Source organism: Lepidochelys kempii, chromosome 14 (genome assembly GCF_965140265.1).
Source record: "Lepidochelys kempii isolate rLepKem1 chromosome 14, rLepKem1.hap2, whole genome shotgun sequence".
Lineage (NCBI taxonomy): Eukaryota > Metazoa > Chordata > Testudines > Cheloniidae > Lepidochelys > Lepidochelys kempii.
The window spans coordinates 7,954,121-7,974,403 of NC_133269.1; the positions used below are offsets into that span (position 1 = coordinate 7,954,121).

Here is a 20,283-nt window from a genome sequence, read left to right on the forward strand (position 1 = left end):
ATCTTGGTGGTGCATTTTATGAATATGCTAGTGGATTTCTAAGAGCACAGGGGCTGAATGTACATAGTGTGGGCATGCGTGAGCTTCCTCTCAGACTGCCAGGGGCTTCCGAGAGCTCCCTGGATACTTATGTAAGTCCCAGCAGTCTCTGATACACATAAAGGAGCACACTGAACCTCATCATCTCCAGCAAGGTGTCTGTGTTCTGGTTTGCTATTGCCCCTGTGATTTGGTACAAACGGAGCAGATGGCACGCTGCATATCAGCCCATTTGGTCTGTGTTTCATGGATTTCCTTCACACATTTTAAGCTCCTTCTTCACTTTTAAAATGTGAAATGGCATCGTATGATTCTACTATAAATTGTGTCTAGCATTTTATGGCACACAGGGCCAAATCCAGCTTGCCTTATGCACTCCAAACTTCTACTAAAAGCAGAATTTAGCTCCCAGACTATACACAGAGTTTTGGGGATTTGCCATTTCCCATCAGATGACTAATAGTTGGGGGACCAGGTGCGGGGGGGGGGATCCCTTTCTGTTCTTTTTCCCAGGAGTTCAAGGGCATCAGCAACTTCATCTGAGGCAAATCTCATGAGACAAACTAAGTTCTTGAAGCATTTTAACAAGGAAATCCTGGCAAGGCACTTAACCTAATGAGTTCTTCCTGGAAGTGAGATTTCGCTGCCCTTCATCTAAGGCCAGTAACACAAGTGTTTTACACTTTGTTAAAGACATTAAAACTAGGTGGCCATGTGGAATCTGAATCAGGCACCTCTCACAGCCAAGGTTTTTCTTTGCCCCAAGTATAGTGTCAGAAAACACCGCCTGTGATATTAAGTATGCAGCATTTAGATGACAATCCATCAAGGTGGAGGATAATTTATTTTGATCAAGGTGAACAGTTATAGCCCGGGGCTCACAATGCATCTTTATTACCACTTCTGAATATTATAAGGCCACTAAACCTCATTAGCCAGTTCTGACTTGTCACTGCTCTGTCACCATTAACAAAGAACTATGGACCAGTCCTGCTTCATCAAAGTTAGTGGGACTATGCAAGCAACTTGTGAGACTGTGTGACCCAGTGGACAGGCCATTGGCATGAAAATCTAGAGATCTGGGTTCTGTTCCTGATTCTGCCCTGCTATGTCATTTGGGTAAGTCTCAGTGGCTCACTTTCCCCATCTGAAAATGATACTTTTCTTCCTTTGTGAAGCACTTTGAGATCTGTGTATGAAAAGTCCTACGTATCCCTGAACCAAATTGCACTGAAGTCAATCAAAATATTTCCACTGATTTCAATGAGGGTTGGCTCAGGCTTTCTAAGAGTTATTATAAACTATTCAGTGAGATCATGGCTCTTGTTTCCATTAGATATTTTTATGCCTACCCACTGACAAACTTTTTGGTTTGTTTTGAAGTTTATGACTGCTAATATATTGTTTACTATAAATAAATAAAATCTTGCCTTGTAGCAATTTTAAGTTTTCAGATCTAGAGGGCAATTTGGTTTGGGTTTCTGCCTTCCCACCGATAAAGACTAATTTTTTGTTTCTTTTTCCAGGACTAAGTAATATCATAGGGATCATTGTCTATATATCCAGCAATGCAGGTGACCCAAGTGATAAGAGAGATGAGGACAAAAAGAACCATTACAACTACGGCTGGTCTTTTTACTTTGGAGCTTTGTCTTTTATTGTGGCTGAAACCATAGGAGTACTGGCAGTGAACATTTACATTGAGAAAAACAAAGAGTTGAGATTTAAAACCAAGAGGGAATTCCTTAAGACTTCTTCCTCTTCCCCTTATGCCAGGATGCCAAGCTATAGATACAGGAGAAGGAGATCCAGATCAAGCTCCCAATCTACAGAGCCTTCTCCCTCTAGGGACGTTTCTCCAGTTGGCATGAAGATTGCCAGTTCCATCCCTATGAATGAAATTTCTATGTACACTCTGTCCAGAGAACCCTTGAAGGTTACAACTGCAGCCAGTTACAGTGCGGACCAAGAAGCCAGCTTTCTGCAGGTCCACAACTTTCTTCAGAAGGAATTTAAAGAAGGACTCCACATCAGTATGGTTAACAGGAGAACAACGCCCGTCTGAAGGGTTTGCTTTCTCTCTCTCTCTCTTTTTTAAAGTGTCAAAATAAAATGGAGCCTTCAAAAAAGAGAAGGGGCAATTTAAAATCCTTCTCAAAACAGAATTTGTGCTGGGATAGCAAACAGAGACCTTGGAATACTGGAATGGCCTAAAGATATTGTACATTCATAGCTGTTTTAAAAGCTATTTGGAGTTTGTTTCATTAAAGTTCCCGGTGTCACAAGAAAGTGAAAGCAGCTCACATCCCTGCAGTTTTGTAGTGTATACAATGTGTCGGAGAAACTGGAAAAGAGTTAGCTACCAGGGCGTTTTAAAGAATTACAGAAGAATGCAGTGTGATCTTTTTAAATAAAGTCCCTTAAAATAATTATAATTCATTGCCAAATCCAAAGCATATCACAAACAGAGCTCTTCAAAACTACGATCCAGTTTCCTTTCACACAGGGAAGAGGGAGCAGAGGTCTGTCTCAGAAGCAACTGCCTCCTCAAGAAAATAAAATCTCGAAGGCAAAACTATTTGCAGCCAGCTTGTGCTACTGAACTGTAGCACGCCAATGTACTGCGTGTTGCAGCATCCTACAGTGGGCAAGCAACAGCGGTCAGCACTGCCTCCACTGTTAGATCCCTGTGCAATAGAACCAAGGAGCTGGTGGAGCCAATGCAGATGAAGCAGTGAGCATAGGGTGGGTGCATCCTAAAATAAGGAAATGGTGCGGCGTTAAAGCACAAGCTGCTCCAACGTATTTGCAAATATCGTTTCTTGCCTAAAGTTTAGAACACTTGAATCGTCTCATTGCTAATAGACCGAGTGCCTGATCCTGCCAGGTGCTGAGTGCTTCCTGCATGTACAGGGTACACCCTACCTCTCAGGATCGGTCTCCTATACACTACGTGTTGCAGGAACAGGAAACAGCTGGGCCTGCGGGCACCAATACCTGTGAAATTGAAGATTCCGCAAGGGTTGCACATTACGTTTTTCTTGACGCTTCACAAGTGCAACACTCATGCTAGTGCAAGTTAAGGTATCTAGGCTACGTGTGTAAGAAAAGGGAAAGCTAATCCACTGATCCAATATACTATTAGGAGTGGTGAACATTTCTGCAAAATGCGGACTTATAGGTCATGTAATGACAATTTTAAAAGATAGAACAAAAATAATTGCAGTTTACTAGATATTTATTAAACTTTTTATTATGAAGAAGCACCCCGGGGTGCAAGTTGCAGTTGTTTTTATGCCGAAACTGTGGTTCGAAGTAACATAATTTATTCTGGAATGATGGAATTCACTAAGTGCAGAGAGGCCCACAGGACCCTGTACGTAACTTACGGTGGGTGAAAACGTGGGTTTTGGTTTGTTATTTGCTTTTTTATGATTTTTCTAAAAAGGGCTGAAATATTTTCTCTTTTAAATTCCTATTTCATTTTTACATTAGACATTGTGATGCTCTCCTCAGGGAAGGCGAGTATCCTCTCTAAGCCAACAGGCTGGAGTGTATTCTGCCTCTTTACAGCCAGCGGATTTGATAATTTCTATGAATGTCCAGAGAGAGGAACTGGACACTGCAAAGCCACATTCCTGTGGAACTGGAGTTCACTGAAAGTTACCTGCAAGGCAAGATTTAAACTAGCACAATTTCAAGGCGTTTCCTGGTCAGGCAGGCAGACTGGAGTGACAGGGAGCTCTCACACAGTTTAAGGGACCCTGAGGACAGCATCAAAGACTTGTAGGCTGGGATTTTCAAAAGACTCTAAGGACTTGATCGAAAGATAATTGAACTCAGTGGAAGTCCTTCCACTGACTTCAATGGGTTTTGGGCCAGGCCTCATGGAAGCTAAGGATCCAGCTCCTTTGAAGAGACCTGCCCTAGGTCTGGTCTACTCTACAGACCTATATCGGCATAACTATGTGAAAAATCCACACCCCATAGCGACATAGTTATACTGACCTAACTCCCCATGTATACAGCGCTATATTGGCAGGAGAGCGTCTCCCACCGACATAGCTACCGCTTCTCAGGGAGGTGGATTAACTAAGCCGACAGAAGAGTTCTCTCCTGTTGGCATACAGCATCTTCATTAAAGCACCGCATCAGCGCAGCTGCATCAATGCAAGCGTTTTAAGCGTAGAGTTGCCCCTAGGTCTTGTCTGCCCTGAAACCTCTATGGTGAATGGTGGACTAGTGAAACATCACACGAGCCAAAACTGTAAAAGTTACACAACTGAGGGTTGGAGTCCTCAGGCAGACTGTTTAAAATGCTTTGTTTGTGAACCCCTACTTAAAGTCAATGATTAAGCGATATTTTACGTAAAGGATGTCTTCGTTAAAGGTTGAACATCCCTTACTCTTTCAGTTAGGGCACAAGAGTTCCCTGTAAACTTGAGCTGAGTCCTGCAAGAATCCAGGAGGAGCTGCCTTGGCATTCCAAATGACAGGAATTAAAAATAAAAAACCAACAACAAAACCCACAAACAGCTCAGGCCTTCTCACACCATCACAAAAAAGGAAAATCAGATACAATCCCAATTTTTAAAGAATCCTCTCCTTGTCCTCTTTAAATCCCATTTAGGCCTCAATCGAGCATTTAAAGACATGCTTAATTTTGCAAGTAATCCAATTTAAGTGGATCGGTGCATTAATTCCTCTTTAAGAATTTATGTGGCTCTAAAACTCTGCTAGGATCCTTGTTTAAGTCCTCTGTACTGGGGTGAATTTCACTCTGAGAACTGAATAGAATGGAATGTAGGGAATTCGAAGCATATACACAGCTGTGCTTTATTCTATGGCAAGGCATTAAAGGGAAAGATATTAATAGCTTTTTTAATTTTTCAAATGCTGATTGGAACAGGAGGGAAAATTCTTATCTACTTTCCAATACAGAACTTTTTGAGGAAGAGGGATGGGTGGGAGTAGGTGGAATTATTAAACATCTTGAAGAGAATTTTTTACATAAATCTTTATGCTTTCAAACAATAAATTTCCTACCTTTTTGAGATTTCTTAATAATTAAAATCATTTTATTAGCTATGATAGAGGTAGAAAATCACATTAAAGAAAAGCATTCTGTCTCAATGTGTCATACTAAATGCTTATTAATTTACACCTATTATAGTCAATGTATTTTCAAGTACAATTCCCCAGAATTGTTTCCTATTGTGTTAATAAAGTAACAGTTAGAAATTAGTCCTCATTTGTATTTGCTGTAGTTTAAAAAAGTCATTCCCTTTCAAATCAAGAGTTAGATGTAGGTTGTCCGGCGGGCCATGTGCCAAAGGTTGCCAATCCCTGTTCTAAACTCATGGCCATTGAAAAGAAAGCTGACAGTGTGAAGGTAGTTTTTGGTTTGGTTTGGTTTTTTTAAATCACCTTATATCAGTGACTGTTTGAAAACAAAAACTGATTCAGGTTGAAGTATGAGCCTTTTTCTAAAGTGTGAGTCAAACTTGCAGAACCTCACATGTATATTTGTACTGTACATCTACACTGGGTCCACAGAACCTCTCAGCTTCAAGGGGCACTTCTTAGCAACACAGCTGTCCTAGCTTTTGTTTTTATACAGGTCATTTACCCTTAGAACCTAAGATGTTGTGCCAATTTCTGGCATTATTTAGATCTCCATTCTCTAAGAACAGGGGCATTGAGCTCTGGGCATGTAGCCCTGGCGTTTTTTGGGTCATAATCTGCCACCCATATTCACACTGAGTAGAGTTGTTATGGAAAATGGAATTTCAACAGGGGAACACTTTGGTGGGATATGTAGTCTGGCAAGAGAGCCAGGCCAATAGGGCAGAATAGGGGCATGAACAACCTGGGACTCCAACTCCCATGAGTCACTAGGAGTATCAGGCAGATGTTGAGATATATTAATGTTTCTCTTTGGTCAAACTGAAATAAAGATTTCATTTCATTTTGATTCCCCCCCCCCAATGAAAAACTCTACTGAAGTCAATTTTTTCCTAAGAAAAATTTTGAGTAAGGGTTTGGAACAGCTTCCATATTAGGAGAGGTTGAAAAGACTGGGGACTGGTCAGCTTAGAAAAGAGATGACTAAAGGGGGCAGGGATATGACAGAGGTCTGTACAATCATGAGTGGTGTGCGGAAAGCGAATAAAGTAGTATTATTTACTCCTTCACATAACACAAGAAACACGGGGGGGTGTCACTTGATGAAATTAATAAGCAGCAGGTTTAAAACAAACATAGGGAAGTACTTCTTCACACAATGCGCAGCAAACCTGTGGAAGTCATTGTCAGCAGATGTTGTGAAGGCCAAAACTATAACTGGGCTCACAAAATAATTAGATACGTTCATGGAGGACAGGTCCATCAATGACTATTAGCCAAGATAGTCAGGGATACAACCCCATGCTCTGGGTGTCCCTAAGCCTCTGGCTGGGGAAGTTGGGATTGGATCACGCAATAATTGCCCAGTCCTGTTCATTCACTCTGGAGCACCTGGCACTGGCCCGTCAGAAGACAGGCTATTGGGCTAGATAGACCATTGTTCTCACCCACTATGGCCGTTTTTATGTTCTTATGATTTTGACAAAACCTAGTTTCCCAACCAGACAATGTTTCATTCAAAATTTGTCCACCAGCATGCTGTTGAGTAGTCTTTTACTCCATGAGTAGTCCCTCTGAAATCAGTTTGACTACTCTAGGGTTAAGGTAAAACACAACAACACAAGGTAACAGAATCTCCTATTGTTTTATGTGTGGACAGTACTGGGCACAATGGAACTCTGATCTCTAGGATTTTTAGATGCTACCCCAGTATTCTTAATAATAATAATAATCAGGTTGTCTAAAATAATCCTAGCCAGAAAACACAACATTCAGTATTAACCGACACAAAAGCTACATGGAGTTATTCATCCATCTCTTTCTATTTCTCATTCCAAACAGAATAGGGATGAAAATAGCAGTCACTTCCCATGCTGTTTATATTTAGTAATAGAGCATTTTAGCATTTCTTTTTCTGTTCTTTCTGTATAGGTCACATATCCACAAGGGCTAATCTGCCATGTCCCTTGAGGTTATATTTCTGTCTGCAGTTCTAAAAGTATTATTTCCAATGTGCATCAGTTCTGCCCATATAATCATAAATATGTATACTGTACTTACTATTATTTTTAAATAAAATGTTTTGAATGTGTGGAGAAGGTATATAGATTTTAATTTACAAATTCCTTGGGCTGAATACTTATAAGGTGTGGGTTTTCTGGGAAAATGGGTATATATTTTTAATCTTGTCAGTATCCCTGTAAGTAGAAAGAGTCTAACCCAGGAGACTATTTCACTGGATAGTGACATAGACTCTTATCTCATCAGTTCCAGTCCCAATGGCCAACCAAATCCAATCAGATGTTCAACTTGTCAGAATGTGGAAACTGAGACAAGGCATCTCATAGCCCCTCACAGAAATGTTTGGTGATACTGTTTGAGACAAATTCAAGTGAATGTTTTAGCAACCTGCAATTAGAATTGATGACCCTGCTCTGGACAAAAAAAATTTAAACTTTTGTCCAGAATTCTAAATGAACTTGAACTAGGAATTTTGGGGGGGATGAGAGGCGGCTGAGGGAAGGAGGTGGGATAATGAAATTTGGTTACATTTATTTTTGAGGTTGTTTTCACACATCTCTTAACACCCTAGTTGTAGCTGGGAAGGCTACTACAAGACAACATACTGCAAGAAAAAAAATATTCTCATAGTATCTATCAAACCAGAAGTCCAAATCATTGCAGGATAAACTCTATGCTTACACACAAAATTTCCATCTAAGTGGTTGGGTAACATTGGGAAAAGCTACATAATTTCCGGAAGCTTTTCCAACCCAAACCCAACCCTCTTGAGGTTTGCCCATGAGTCCTTATGAATACTGCAGCATATACATCCACTAGTAAAAGCAAATGCTGATCAGTAACACTTTCACCGAGGAGTCCACATCAGACTCCCTATGGACATAGTGACATGCAGCCAAGTTTATGGAAGTATTTGCTAATTTTGTGTGCCTCTGTTTTTGGGTCCCCAATCTGGGATTTCCAGGACCTGATTTTCAAGAGGTGTTGAGGACCCACAGATTCACAAAAAAGTCAAATCATACCCTTACAATCCATTCCCATCCCCACCAGGGTCTAATGCAAACTCTTTTCTGTGCATTTGCCTTTCTACAGTCTTGTAAGTTTTCCTCTGAAGAAAGATCCTCTTGTCTACCCGCATTTCAAAACTCTAGAAATTTGCTATGGTCATGAATATACAATCCCCAGCTGCGAGAAATGCACTGAACAAAGGTCATGAGTTCAGCAGCCCCACTATTCACCCTAAAACATTCTGAACCATTCCGTCATCACGGGCAATATTTCTTCTTCAAATGGTGCTTTTAACTTCACCTTTACATTTCCCAAGTCTCCACATTCTCTAAAGATAAAGTGTGTGTGTGTATATATATATATATATGATCAGAGGACACATCTGGAGGTAGGCAAACAAAGGATTCATCGTTTCAAATGCCTCCATTCCCAGGGGGTAAACAAGTCAAAGCTCATTCTCAGTGCAAGACTGACTCTGCCCTTGACTCTGGCTAAGAATGAAATAGTTCAACAGGGATGTTCCCACATTGCAGGGCAAGCTAGGGGACAGAGTTGTGAGCCTGAGTTTGTGAGCCTAGCTGTCCCACAGCACACAGAAATATGTGATAAAAATATTGGAAGGGAAGATGATTTGGGGGAGTGGAGGGAGAAGCTTTGTGGCCCGTTTGAAAAGTGAGAAGGATTTCAGGCGAGAGGATATGCCATCTTCTTGGGAACAAGGAAATAAATTGACATAATAGGAACTAAAAAATCCTTACCCTGTAGAAAAGATTGAAGTGCATTCTTCAACATCTGATGCCTTGCCCAACCAAATGTAGGGTTGCCTACCAAAAATGCATGCTGGGAAAGATTCCTTTAACAGCTTGAACCCACAGACAACCAGTCAGCAGTGACCAGCCAGAGATGGGGATGTAGCTCCTCCGGAAGAGGTTGAATTTCTACCTTTTGAAGAGGTCAGGATTAGGGGGGAATGCAGGAAGTCAGGCTGGTTATTTCAAAGCCAGTGTGAAGCAGTTATGTTCATTTGTTTGTTATGGACATTATGTTTCTATAATAAAAAGCTAGGGTAAAATCCTGGCCCCATTCAAGTCAATGGCAAGATTGTCCACCAGTCTCAGGTGCAGTGATGGGATACCTCAGGGTCAGGATAGCTGAATATAGCTAAGGAGAAGCCATTTTAGCTAGAATCTGTGTATGGTTCATTTGCTGGAAATACACTTTGAAAGACACATTGTCTCCTCCAAACACCCCTGAAATCTGGAAAGCTTCAGGTCCAAACATTGCAGCTCAATCCCATCTCTGATTTTGAGCTAAAGCAGTTTAAACACACCGGAAAAAAACAGTGAGACAGTCACACAGGTGTCCTGGATCCAACAGACCCTAGGGGGCTTTCCTTACAGAGAGTAGCACTAGTTATTCTCTTTCATGTCCCCAAGCACACTCTGTATGATTTTCACTCTATGGCAGTGAGGAACATCATCAACATGTGAAGGATTAGACCCGGTAACTTCCTTACCGCAGGACTTTAGGACAGAGGAATGATTTCCCTGATTGAAATGCTTCGTTTCTTTAAATCATGGAACAGTTAGCTAGGTTCATGTCTAGAGACAATGAGACTGGCCTGTAAACTTACTAAGGGAGATGTTCTTATTCACTGATTAGTCCCTACTAAAATCTCTTGGATTGCTTGCATGAGTAAAGGTGGCTCATGAGAGGAGAGGGTTGCAGGATCTGACTCTGTGTTCCCATTTCTATTATGCACATGCTGAAACAGGGCCTTTATCACTTGGAAAAACCACACGTGTAAATGCCAGAGGGTCACAAGGCTAGACAATGAATTTTCCAGGCAGAAAAGAATGCAGCTTTTGGTCCTGAGATATCTCATTTAGCATTTTCTCAAGGAAAAAGACATAATTGTGTGTCTCACAGACACAGCTGCTAAAGTGCAACTAATTAAACCCCCCTGTGCTTCCCAACAGGTCCTCATTAATAGTATGTTTATATTTCATGTGTTATTGATTTTTAAATGCGGGCACTTGCCAACAGGAGATCGCTAGAACCACTTAATGATAGTTTATATACTAAAGCCTTCTGGAGGATGTGCCAATGTTTTCCTTTTGTTAACTGCTCTTCCGGGAATCAGTCTTGTCTCTGCATTCATAAGATGCTCACACAGTGCACAACTGGGGATGAATTGGAATAAGAATCACCATGAGGTTCCATTTCAAACAGGTGTGGTAGAAAACACTCAATTTAAAAAGGAACCTAAAAACCCTGGCATTTTAGGCCATCAAGCCTGTCACCACTAGGTAAATTAAAAATCTAAGGGAGAGAATTTTCAAAGTGCCTAGGGGGTTTAGGAGCACAGGTCTCAGTGACATTCAATGGAACAGGTGTTTCTAAATCCTTTGGGGACAATTTTCAGAACAATACCCTCAAAAGAGGGAGGCTCCTGGGAAAACCTGGACGGGCAGCAACCCTAGTCAAAGGTTATATCTTGAGGTTGCCCCTTGAGTAGAAGGAAGGCAGGCACCTTGCTTACATCATGCAGAATTTCCTAGGCAACTGGAGTTCTGAGGGCCAGTCCTGGGACATAGAGTATAGCCCTCTAGCTGTACTTCTTAAAGAGTGCACCCCTTCTGGGGCCCAGGGTGGGTGCGTGTGTGTGTAAAAACAAGAAAGGAAGTAGTTCCAAGGCCAGACCCTCATACAAAAGAGGGGACACAGTCTTTCAGGCTGTGCAGAAAGTCTCAGCTCCTACCCTCTGCTTGGTTAGAGGCCAAGTCAAGAGTTACTGCTGGGTATTTCAACAAAATAAACAAACCCACCCATCTTCTTTCCTCAGAGGGCTGAGGCTGGCAGCACTCCCAAGTTGTTCCTCACAAGTAACCCACTCCTCTGGATTCCAGCTCTTGTCCTGGGCACCACCCCCAGTAGCTAGACTGCCTCCTTTCAAAGGGCCCCCGAGGCCTGACAATCTGCACGGGTGTAGAGGGCTGGAGATGTTAGTGACCACAGGAGTTCTTTAAAACCTTCTTCTTCTTCTTCTTGACTGGTGAATTTGACTCAGAATGCTAGTTTTTTCAGCCTTGCATAAGCCCTCTGCCTCAGGAGTGGATTTCCCCTTTCTTTCTGTATGAGGTGTTCCTTGTGTTGTTTAGACGAGTCCTCTCAAAATTGATCAAGGCAGCAACAGCTGAATGAGAGCAGACAGCTTGATCCTTGGCAGGAGGAGCAAATGCCAGCTACAGCTGGAAGAAATAACTAATGAGTTAACAGCATTGCCGTCCTGGCAGGTTGCAATTAGCCTAAAACAGGATCACTAGTGGTTGCTTTCTCAGCAACTGAAAGCTTGTTTTGAGTGCAGTAGCTGTGCCTGCACTTGCAAACCCACATTAACTTTTGTACGCTCGACTTGCGAAGGACCTGTGGAGTTTCCAGTGTCTAGAAAGTAAAGTAAAAATGCAGCTCATAAAATCGACTGATGTCTAGAGAAATTTAACAAGAGACTACTTCAAAAGAAGAGGCATTAAATTTTTAATGCATTCTTTTTCTGTTTTAGAATCTGCTCCCTTTAGGCTTTTCTGCTTTCATAAAAACTCATGGCCGTAGTTAAGAAAACAGAAATGTAAGCGGCTGTAATGTTTCTCTCTGTGTGTGATACATTATTCCATTTTTATGCCTCAAAAGATCTAGTGTTGTTCAGCCACTTGAAACATAAATTTCCTCAGAGAGGGGGCAATTTATTGTGCACACATGGCCATCCCTGGCAAGGTCCACAATGGGAATAATAAAGGCTTTGCTGGCTCTTGTGGAACTGACAGCTTCATTACCTTTGATACTGAGACTTTGATAGCTAATGGGGTCCTGCTATACAGTGCAAGTACCTGCTAGCAGTTTGCTCCTCCATAGCGCCTTTTGTCTGAAGATCCCAAAGTGCTTTGTAAGCATTAATTAATTCACTATTCTGTGAGAGAAGGAAGTCTATTATCCCCATTCCACAGACGGGGAAGCAGAAAAACTAAGTTACTGGCCCAAAGCCATACCGTGAGTCTGAGACAGAGCCAGCAACAGAAGAAACCAGATCTCCCACCCCTGCTAGGAGATATCTAGGCCCTCATTTTCAGAGGTGTTGAAAACCTGCAGCTCCCACTGACTTGATTAGGAGCTGTTGAAGATCAGACCATAACTGACCCCCTTCTTTGCAGTCCCAGCACATAGGCCAACGATGTAATGGGTCATGCAGAATGAACTCCCACCTTCACCCACTTGGCTGGAGGTGTGAGGCACCTTGTTCTGGCTGCGTGCAGCACCATGCTGTACCACTTCTACAGCTAGGTAAGAGGCTTCCGTCTCCAGGACTGTCAAGCCAGGACTCTTAGTCAACGTAAAATTTTTCTTGGAGTGGGGCATCAGACTCAAATTGGCACCTTCTCCAAAAAAAATCATTGTGAGATTGCATTAGGGGCTGATAATCCCCCACCCCCGACTGACTCATACTGTACTGGAAAGGATACCGATTGCTAGACGATGCCTGATATTTCCATAGCAGCCGTTTTCGTCTCCTGACAGATTCCTTTGGCATTTGAAGTTGCTCAGCGTAGGACGCCCCTTTGATGGGTGTTGCAGCTGAGCTGTTGGGTTGTTCTCACGACTTTCTTGTCCCCTTGAACGTTACTCTCCTTCGAAGTCGAAATTCAAGGATTTTTAGCCACTTGCAAGTAGGGTCTCTGGGGAGATTCCCAAGGTCCTTTACAGGAAAAGCAAATGCCCTTGGAGATAATGCTAGAGAGAGCCAGTCATCAAGGGCTCACTGAAGGCCATTTTACACTGACACATACAGGGCCAGAATCACTAAAGCTAGTGCAGGGAGGCAACATATAATAGTTGCTGCACCAGAGAGGTCCCTTGCACTCAGGGGCTTTTGCCCCAGGAAAATACACATGGTACTGCCCTTTGCTACCTTCCTTTGGGCTTCCCTCCAGGGAATTTCTACTGGGGAATTTATAGTGGGAGCCACTGAAGGTGAAGTGTTAAATCAGGGCAGTACTTGTACATTCTGGCTATGACCCCTTCTAGACCAGTGCCGGCCTCACTTTAGGGGCTGCACTGGCCTCTAATTACCCATCACCCAGAGGAAGTGAGGTTGAGCCCATATATGGCACTACAATTTCATCCCTGGTGTGTGTTTTGCTCTTTACACCACACAATACGTGGAACCACATGGGCACAATGGAATCCAAATAATTGCATTTACTGAACATACACAACAGGCAAGGCCTCATTACATAAACACACACTGCTACCCTGATTGGCATCTGGCTACTTCTAGAATACAACACTGCGAGCACAGCTAGAGAAATGGCAAACTATTTGAAGGGATACTTCCCCATTCCTATATACTACACTGGACAGGGGTTTGTGCGACCAAAAGGTAGCGCAAACCTGGTATGAATGTGGTCTACAGCATACTTTCTCTTCCCTGTGGTCTGCTGGTTGAGATCCATAGGCTAAAGCCCTACAATATCACACTGCAAACCAGCATGTGGGAAGTGTTTTGCCTCTTCAAAATTTTCCCCATGTTGCACATTCATTCAGTGAATCCAAAGCAGGTCCCCCCCCCCACACACACACCTCTCCTGCTGGTAATAGCTCACCTTACCTGATCACTCTTGTTACAGTGTGTATGGTAACACCCATTGTTTCATGTTCTCTGTGTATATAAATTTCCCCCACTGTATTTTCCGCTGCATGCATCCGATGAAGTGAGCTGTAGCTCACGAAAGCTTATGCTCAAATAAATTTGTTAGTCTCTAAGGTGCCACAAGTCCTCCTTTTCCCAAAGCACTTTACTGACATTAGCAATTCAAACCTCAGTGCACAGTATTCGCAAGGCTAATGGCAGGTCTCAGTAACTGTGTACAAGTACCAAAGGTAAACCATGAACCAAAGATGTCTAACCCTAAACAGGGATCACAGGCAGCCATCAGAAAACAAAAAGAAGAGAGGCGCACACAAGGAAACAGAAGCATAAGAGCTAGTGATGGAAAAGACTTACCAGATGATTGTGTCCACCATCCTGTAAAAGCTAGGGACAGAAGGTCAGTATTTCACTCTCATGCTTCATAGCATATAAACAACAAGCATTTCGTTCAGTCATCTCCATTGGGAAGCACCAGGAGTTTCCTATCCTGAACCAGAAATACATTAACTGCTTTGTTTAACACTCCTGCTTTGTTGCAGAAGTTTAGAACTGACATTTCTGAGCTTGCCTCAACACTTTACATCAAGTCAGGGTGCTCATTCTTACACACTGCTAAGCAGACCTCTTTGAAATGAGAACTCAGTTCTAACGATGGAATAGTGACCAGCGCTTCCATAACAGAAGTCTTTAGTTCAGTGCTGTTGTTTTCTTACTACAGCATTGGCACCCTTCTTTTACACCGATGGGCACTGACATATTTTTGATGTTCCTGGACCTCACTTTACTGGATTTCACTGCTGATGCACACGAGCTCTGCACATCACCTTCCTCACCATCAATGTCATAACCTTCAAAATCCAATCCTGGAACCCATCAAGCAGAATTTGGAATTGCGGGTCTGGGGAACCACTGACGCAGAATCTCATGACACCTGGCATTCTGGCATGCGTGTTGCTATTGGGCATGCACATGCTTCTCAGCACGTTCACTAGAAATCTCTTTCGTACAATGCTGTCTGCCTGCTGCAACATTTAATTCCTCATGAAACATCAGCCAGACTTTTCTCCTGACAAGACTCCTGAGACAGCCAGATGACAAAGCTCATTCAAACTCCTCTACAGTTTCTGTTCCCCAGCCAAGAGAGACCATTTCACATACCTGTCTCTCAGTGACACTTCAACTATTCCTTGCACAATCTGTCCCTCTTCTGAATAACCTACCTTAAATAACCTACCTTTTCCCCAGCATTCCTTGCTATGTCAGCTGACAAGTCCAAGCAACACTGGGATGACAATTCCCAGAAGTTTATCTCTACTGTAAGTCCCTGGAGCAGAGAAGTGCTAAGGGCAGGTCTACACTACCATTTAAGTCAATCTAACTTACATCGCTTAGGGGTGTGAAAAAGTGCCCCCGCCCCTGAGCAACGCAAGTTTCACGCTGTCCACACCAGCACTGCTTCCGCTTCTCACAGAGGTGGAGTAATTATGCTGAGGGAGAGTGCTCTCCTGGTGACATTGTGTGTCTTCCCCAGACATGCTACAGAGGCACAGCTGAACCGATGTAGCGCTGTAGTGTAGACTTGCCCAAAGAGAATTCCCTCCTGAACAGTAAAGGGCTAATACCACAAAGAGCTGTTGAACTGATCCACTTTAACATGGAGGAGCAGTCTAGTGGTCGCAGAATGGAACTGGCTCTTCGGGGGGTCTAGTCTCAGGTTTGGGATTCACTCACTGTGCATTTCAGTTTCTCCAAAAAAGGAACAATATGTTATTATTCAGTTGTATTACCATAGCACCCAGGAGCCCCAGACATGGACCAGAGCCCCACTGTGCAAGGCACTGTACCAGCACAGAGCAAGAACTGAGCCTGCCCCAATGAGCTTACAATAATTTACTTGTCCACCTTGCTGCTTTATTGCAAGAAATAATTAATGTTCATTAAGCATTTTGAAATATGTGGATTCATGGTATTATTAACTATCATTATTATCCATTCATACAGATCTCCAGGTTACAATTGTTTTGTTTCATAACATTTTAAATTTATTCTTTAATTTCTTTCTCTCCCCCACCCTTCATTTTGTCCTGTACTCATTTCTCCAAACCCGTAACTGCTGACTTGAACTGACAGTGTTTTACCTTTATTTTGACATTGTAGCATGGTGTTCATAAAACAGTACTGAAATAGTTTTGACATTATCTTGACATGGTATTTACAGATTTCCATTGACATTTTTTTACCATCGTTTTGACATGCAGGCATTGTCACCATCATCAGTTTGACATTGTAATTGTAATGTCATCTGCACAGTGGCCTCTGTAGCTTTGCATTGACAGCCTCATGGAATTATTTTTGCAATCTGGCAAAGTATCCAAGAGAATGGGATGGGAGGGTTCCTCCTGGCAACTCTGGGAGATTCGCCGCCGACTTCAGTGGGGCCAGGAGTCAATTCCGCAAAATACAATCACAGGCCTGTACCTGCTCAATGGTGAGTTTTCAATCTTAAAGGGACACATCGCCTGCAAAAGTAATCATAGAGACAGTGTGGTCCAGTGGGCAGGTTACTGGACTGGCTGTCAAGAGACCTGGGTGCTAGTCCCAATTCTGCCACTGATCTGTGAGTCACTTCATCTCTTTTCTCTGTTATGTCTTTTAAGAGTGTAGGTTCTTTGAGGCAGGGACTGTCTCCTATGATGCATTTGTATATTGGCAAGCACAAGCTATCTGTCTTTGGTACTTTTATAGGCCCCATTACTTTAGTATCTGTGCCCCTCACAATATTTAATGCATGCATCCTCACAATACCCCAGTGAGGTATGGCAGTGCTATTATCCCCTTACCGATGAGGGACTGAGGCACAGAGCAGCTAAGTGACTTGCTCAAGGTCACACAGGAAATCTGTAGCAGAACTGAGACTTGAACTCAGGTCTCTCATGTCCTAGGATGGTGGACAATCCTTCCTCTTTATGGAGGAAATTGGTCCTCAGTCCTGACTGGGGACCAATACATATGCAAATAAATAATAGTTTTAAGCAAATTTCCTGATTTGTGTTTCTGCTAATGCCTTAAGATTGCTCTCTCTCATTGTGTGAGTGTATTTTGCTTTTTACTAGTTTTATTCTTCATTTTACTTTTGCAATGGAGTCAACTCAGCTTGTGAAACTAGACTCCACGTTTCACTTTCCATCCGGAGTCAGTTTAAACTGATGATTTTCATGCACTAGCCCAAAGCTCATGCTGTTTTTGTCATCTGGGTTGCCAGCACTGCAAAGGAATTTTAAAACTCCTTCAGTCTGTTTGCATGTAAAATGTATGTCAACTTTTCTAACCTGTGAGGATTTGCAAAATGTCTTTTTTTTTTGTAACACAGTCTAAAATTTGGGAACTAAGGGCCTGATCCAAAGACCACTGAAGTTAAATAGAAGGACAGCTATTGGTTTGGATACAGCTGCAAACTTCGTGACAATGTCTCTTTAAATACATTGGACATTTCGAAAAAAAAAAAAAGAGAGAGAGAGAGAGAGAGAGAGAGAAGGAACTGGGTCCAATTACCCTAACAGGTCCATGGGTCTAAAATATTAAATGAAACTTTCCAGCCAGGCAGGCAAACTGAGATCTCATCTTAGCCAGGTGTGACTTGAAACACCTGAAATATTAAAACCCCCTAGGGAGGTGTGGGGCTCAGGGCAGAAGTGACAGATTAGTCTTTTCCAGAACCAATTGTGATGGCCAATCATACCAGCCCGCGGGGCCCCCCCAAAGCACCGGGCCTGGAGCAGTCACCCCGATTCACCCTACCCAAGGGACAGCTCACTAGATGCTAATCCTCACTAGCTCTCTGAGAATATACCATGTCTGAGTGCTTTGATCCAAACCACTCTTTTGCCAAACTTTATTCAAGTTCATCCACTTGGCTTCCTTACACAACGAAGAGCCCTGGATTGTGGACTGCACAGATGGGAAGCCCCAAAAGATTGCCCTCAAGGATTTATTCTAGACCATTCTGACAGGGGAGGGCTCCAAGCCCCCCAACTCAGACTGTCCACAAAATCCATGGAGAGGTCAAGGGTTCCCTGAGAGGTCAGGGTTGTCTGCAAAGAGACCCTGGACCTTCAACTTGTCTCCAGGGTCCTCAAGCTTCCCTCAGCTCTATAACAGCCCCATATCTTCTGACACTCCCACTGGCGTCTCCCAGCACCTTTCCATAGCATGGAGGTCCTATGACGTGCAGTAATTGTGAACCACAGTTGCTAGTACAGGCTCCATCTGAATTAAATTAGGTACAGATTCTCCCTCAGCGTTCTTACTTGAAAATTGAAAATATTTTTTATGCTACAAAAACATTTGTGAAAAAATGAAAACTTACACCAATTTTTGGTGAAAAATGCACTGTTGTTATTTTAAAGATCATTTTTGGACAAAGAAAACTTTTTGTTCCAAAAATGCTGGCAAACTCTACTTACCTACCTCAGACAGGGTGCTTCAAAGCTTAATTAACATACAGCATTGGAATTTTGCTATCTGAGGTGACCCCAGAGTTCTTTCCCTGGGACTCCCCCACCCCGCATGCTCTGGCTGGGGCCCCAGCACTCAGCCAGGCCTCTCCTTTATGATGTCCAAGTGGTTTTCCCATTCCAGTTCAAGTCCTCTGAGGCTCAGCCTTCTGACTGGGCCCTGGAAAGTCCACCCCATCCAAGGTTGTCAAAAAAAGGGAACAAAAGAGGAAATAAGACAAATGAATCATCCGAAAGTTTTCTTCAGGATTTCTCGTCGGGCTGTGAGTTCTAAATAGAGTTCACAGGTAAATAGAGAGGTATAGTCCCCTCTCAAGAGGAGTAAGCATCCTAACTGGCTGGTTGGCCGGCTCACCTAGCCTTCCTTCCTCTCTTCTGGACAGTGGTCATCCAAGGAGTTTCTGTCTTCCACTGGCTCTCTCTCCAAGAGCTGAGGACTGAAAGTCTGCTCTCCTCCCTGGTCTGCCCTCAACTGAGCTGCGTTTCTCCCTCTGAAGTTCCTTCCTCCAATTCTGACATCTCTCACAGATGTGAGGGAACAGGACCACCTGAGCCCACGTTAGCTCATCAACCTGTGTTGCCTGTATAGCGTTTGTATACCCCATCACAGAGGGTGAAGTACCATAATCGCCAGCTATAGTTTTAGGACATGTTTCAACAGCAGAAGAACAAATCAGTGTGGGAGGTGGGGATTCTGCCTCGCTAGGCTCAGTATACTTCCCTTCTTTGCAGGAAGCAGACTGCTGCTCTTTCCTCCATTTTCAGGGCCGTACCAAACCTAATAAAAATCTACCACACACGTGCCTCGGTAGGAGACAAAGCGTGATGCTACAGAGCAGAGCACAAGGCCCAGGCACCTCCACAAAACAAGCATTGCTGGCCTGCCAACAAACCCAGATCCAGTCACCTATTTGCCAGATATGTACAGCCGCTACCGAGCAGGCCACACGGCAGCTCCTTTAGTTATGGTCATGCGGAAGGCGAGCCTAGAAAAACAGAAAAACTGCTGCACTGTGGAAAAGCATTTCCCCTTGACACTATATTTAATTTGTATCCTTCCCCACTTAGGCACTTGCTGATGGTCAAGAGGTTCCCTTTCAGCCTGTGTCGGTGCTGCTGAAGACAATGCTTGGTCAGACGCCCGTCCTTGCCACTCATGGCGGATGGTTAATTTTGGATGATGAAAACCTAAACCAAGTGTTCACCGATGAGTAACGTTTTCAATAGGCCAGGTAGGTAGTGGGCACTGTGCTTCCATACTAGAGAAGAACCTGAATCACAAAATTCTGTTCTGGAATCAGAGACAAATCCAACTCCACCAAAGTTTGGGGTATTTGGGCCCTTGAAAAAACCCAGCTTCAGGGTGTATAGGAGGCTATTGTTAGAACCAATAATGAGTTCTTCGGAATAAAAGCGGGTTCATGCCCATCTTTATTACAAAGACAAATACTTTTACATTCTAACAGGAAAGTTAAAATTTACACCAGTCACGGCTCCTGGCCATGTCTTGCGTGAGAAGGGTACGGTCCTGAGGCCCTGAATGTTAATGACACTGAGCTAGCTTTGCTCTTAGTTGGCTTATGGAACTTGCTGCACAAACCCAGCAGGGACGAGCTTGTAACCCGAGCTGCATCAGTTACTTTATTCATTATGTGCATTAATAGAATCCTCACTCCCAAGTCTAGTCACCCAGTCTCCTGATATATCTCAACAGCTGTACATGTGGTCAGCTGTCCAGCCCAGCCCACAACCTGCTCTACTTTTGCATCACACGGTTGACATTTGAAAATGCTTAGACACGCCAAGACTTTGAAGACCACTTGAATAACTTGCAGCATTCCTTCAAGTAGGCAAACCTAACTCGACAGGGCA

The 20,283-nt window shown here is 43.2% G+C and overlaps 1 protein-coding gene across 1 annotated transcript in view; it reads left to right on the forward strand.

Moving 5' to 3' along the window:
• Nucleotides 1–7,262, forward strand: part of CACNG4 (calcium voltage-gated channel auxiliary subunit gamma 4) — a 62,763-nt gene extending 55,501 nt beyond the window's left edge. Inside the window, exon 4 of the mRNA XM_073310738.1 lies at nt 1,566–7,262. Within this exon, the coding sequence (XP_073166839.1) occupies nt 1,566–2,104 (539 nt within the window). The 3' untranslated portion in view covers nt 2,105–7,262. The remainder of the gene's footprint in view (nt 1–1,565) is intronic.
• Nucleotides 7,263–20,283: the final 13,021 nt, after the last annotated feature.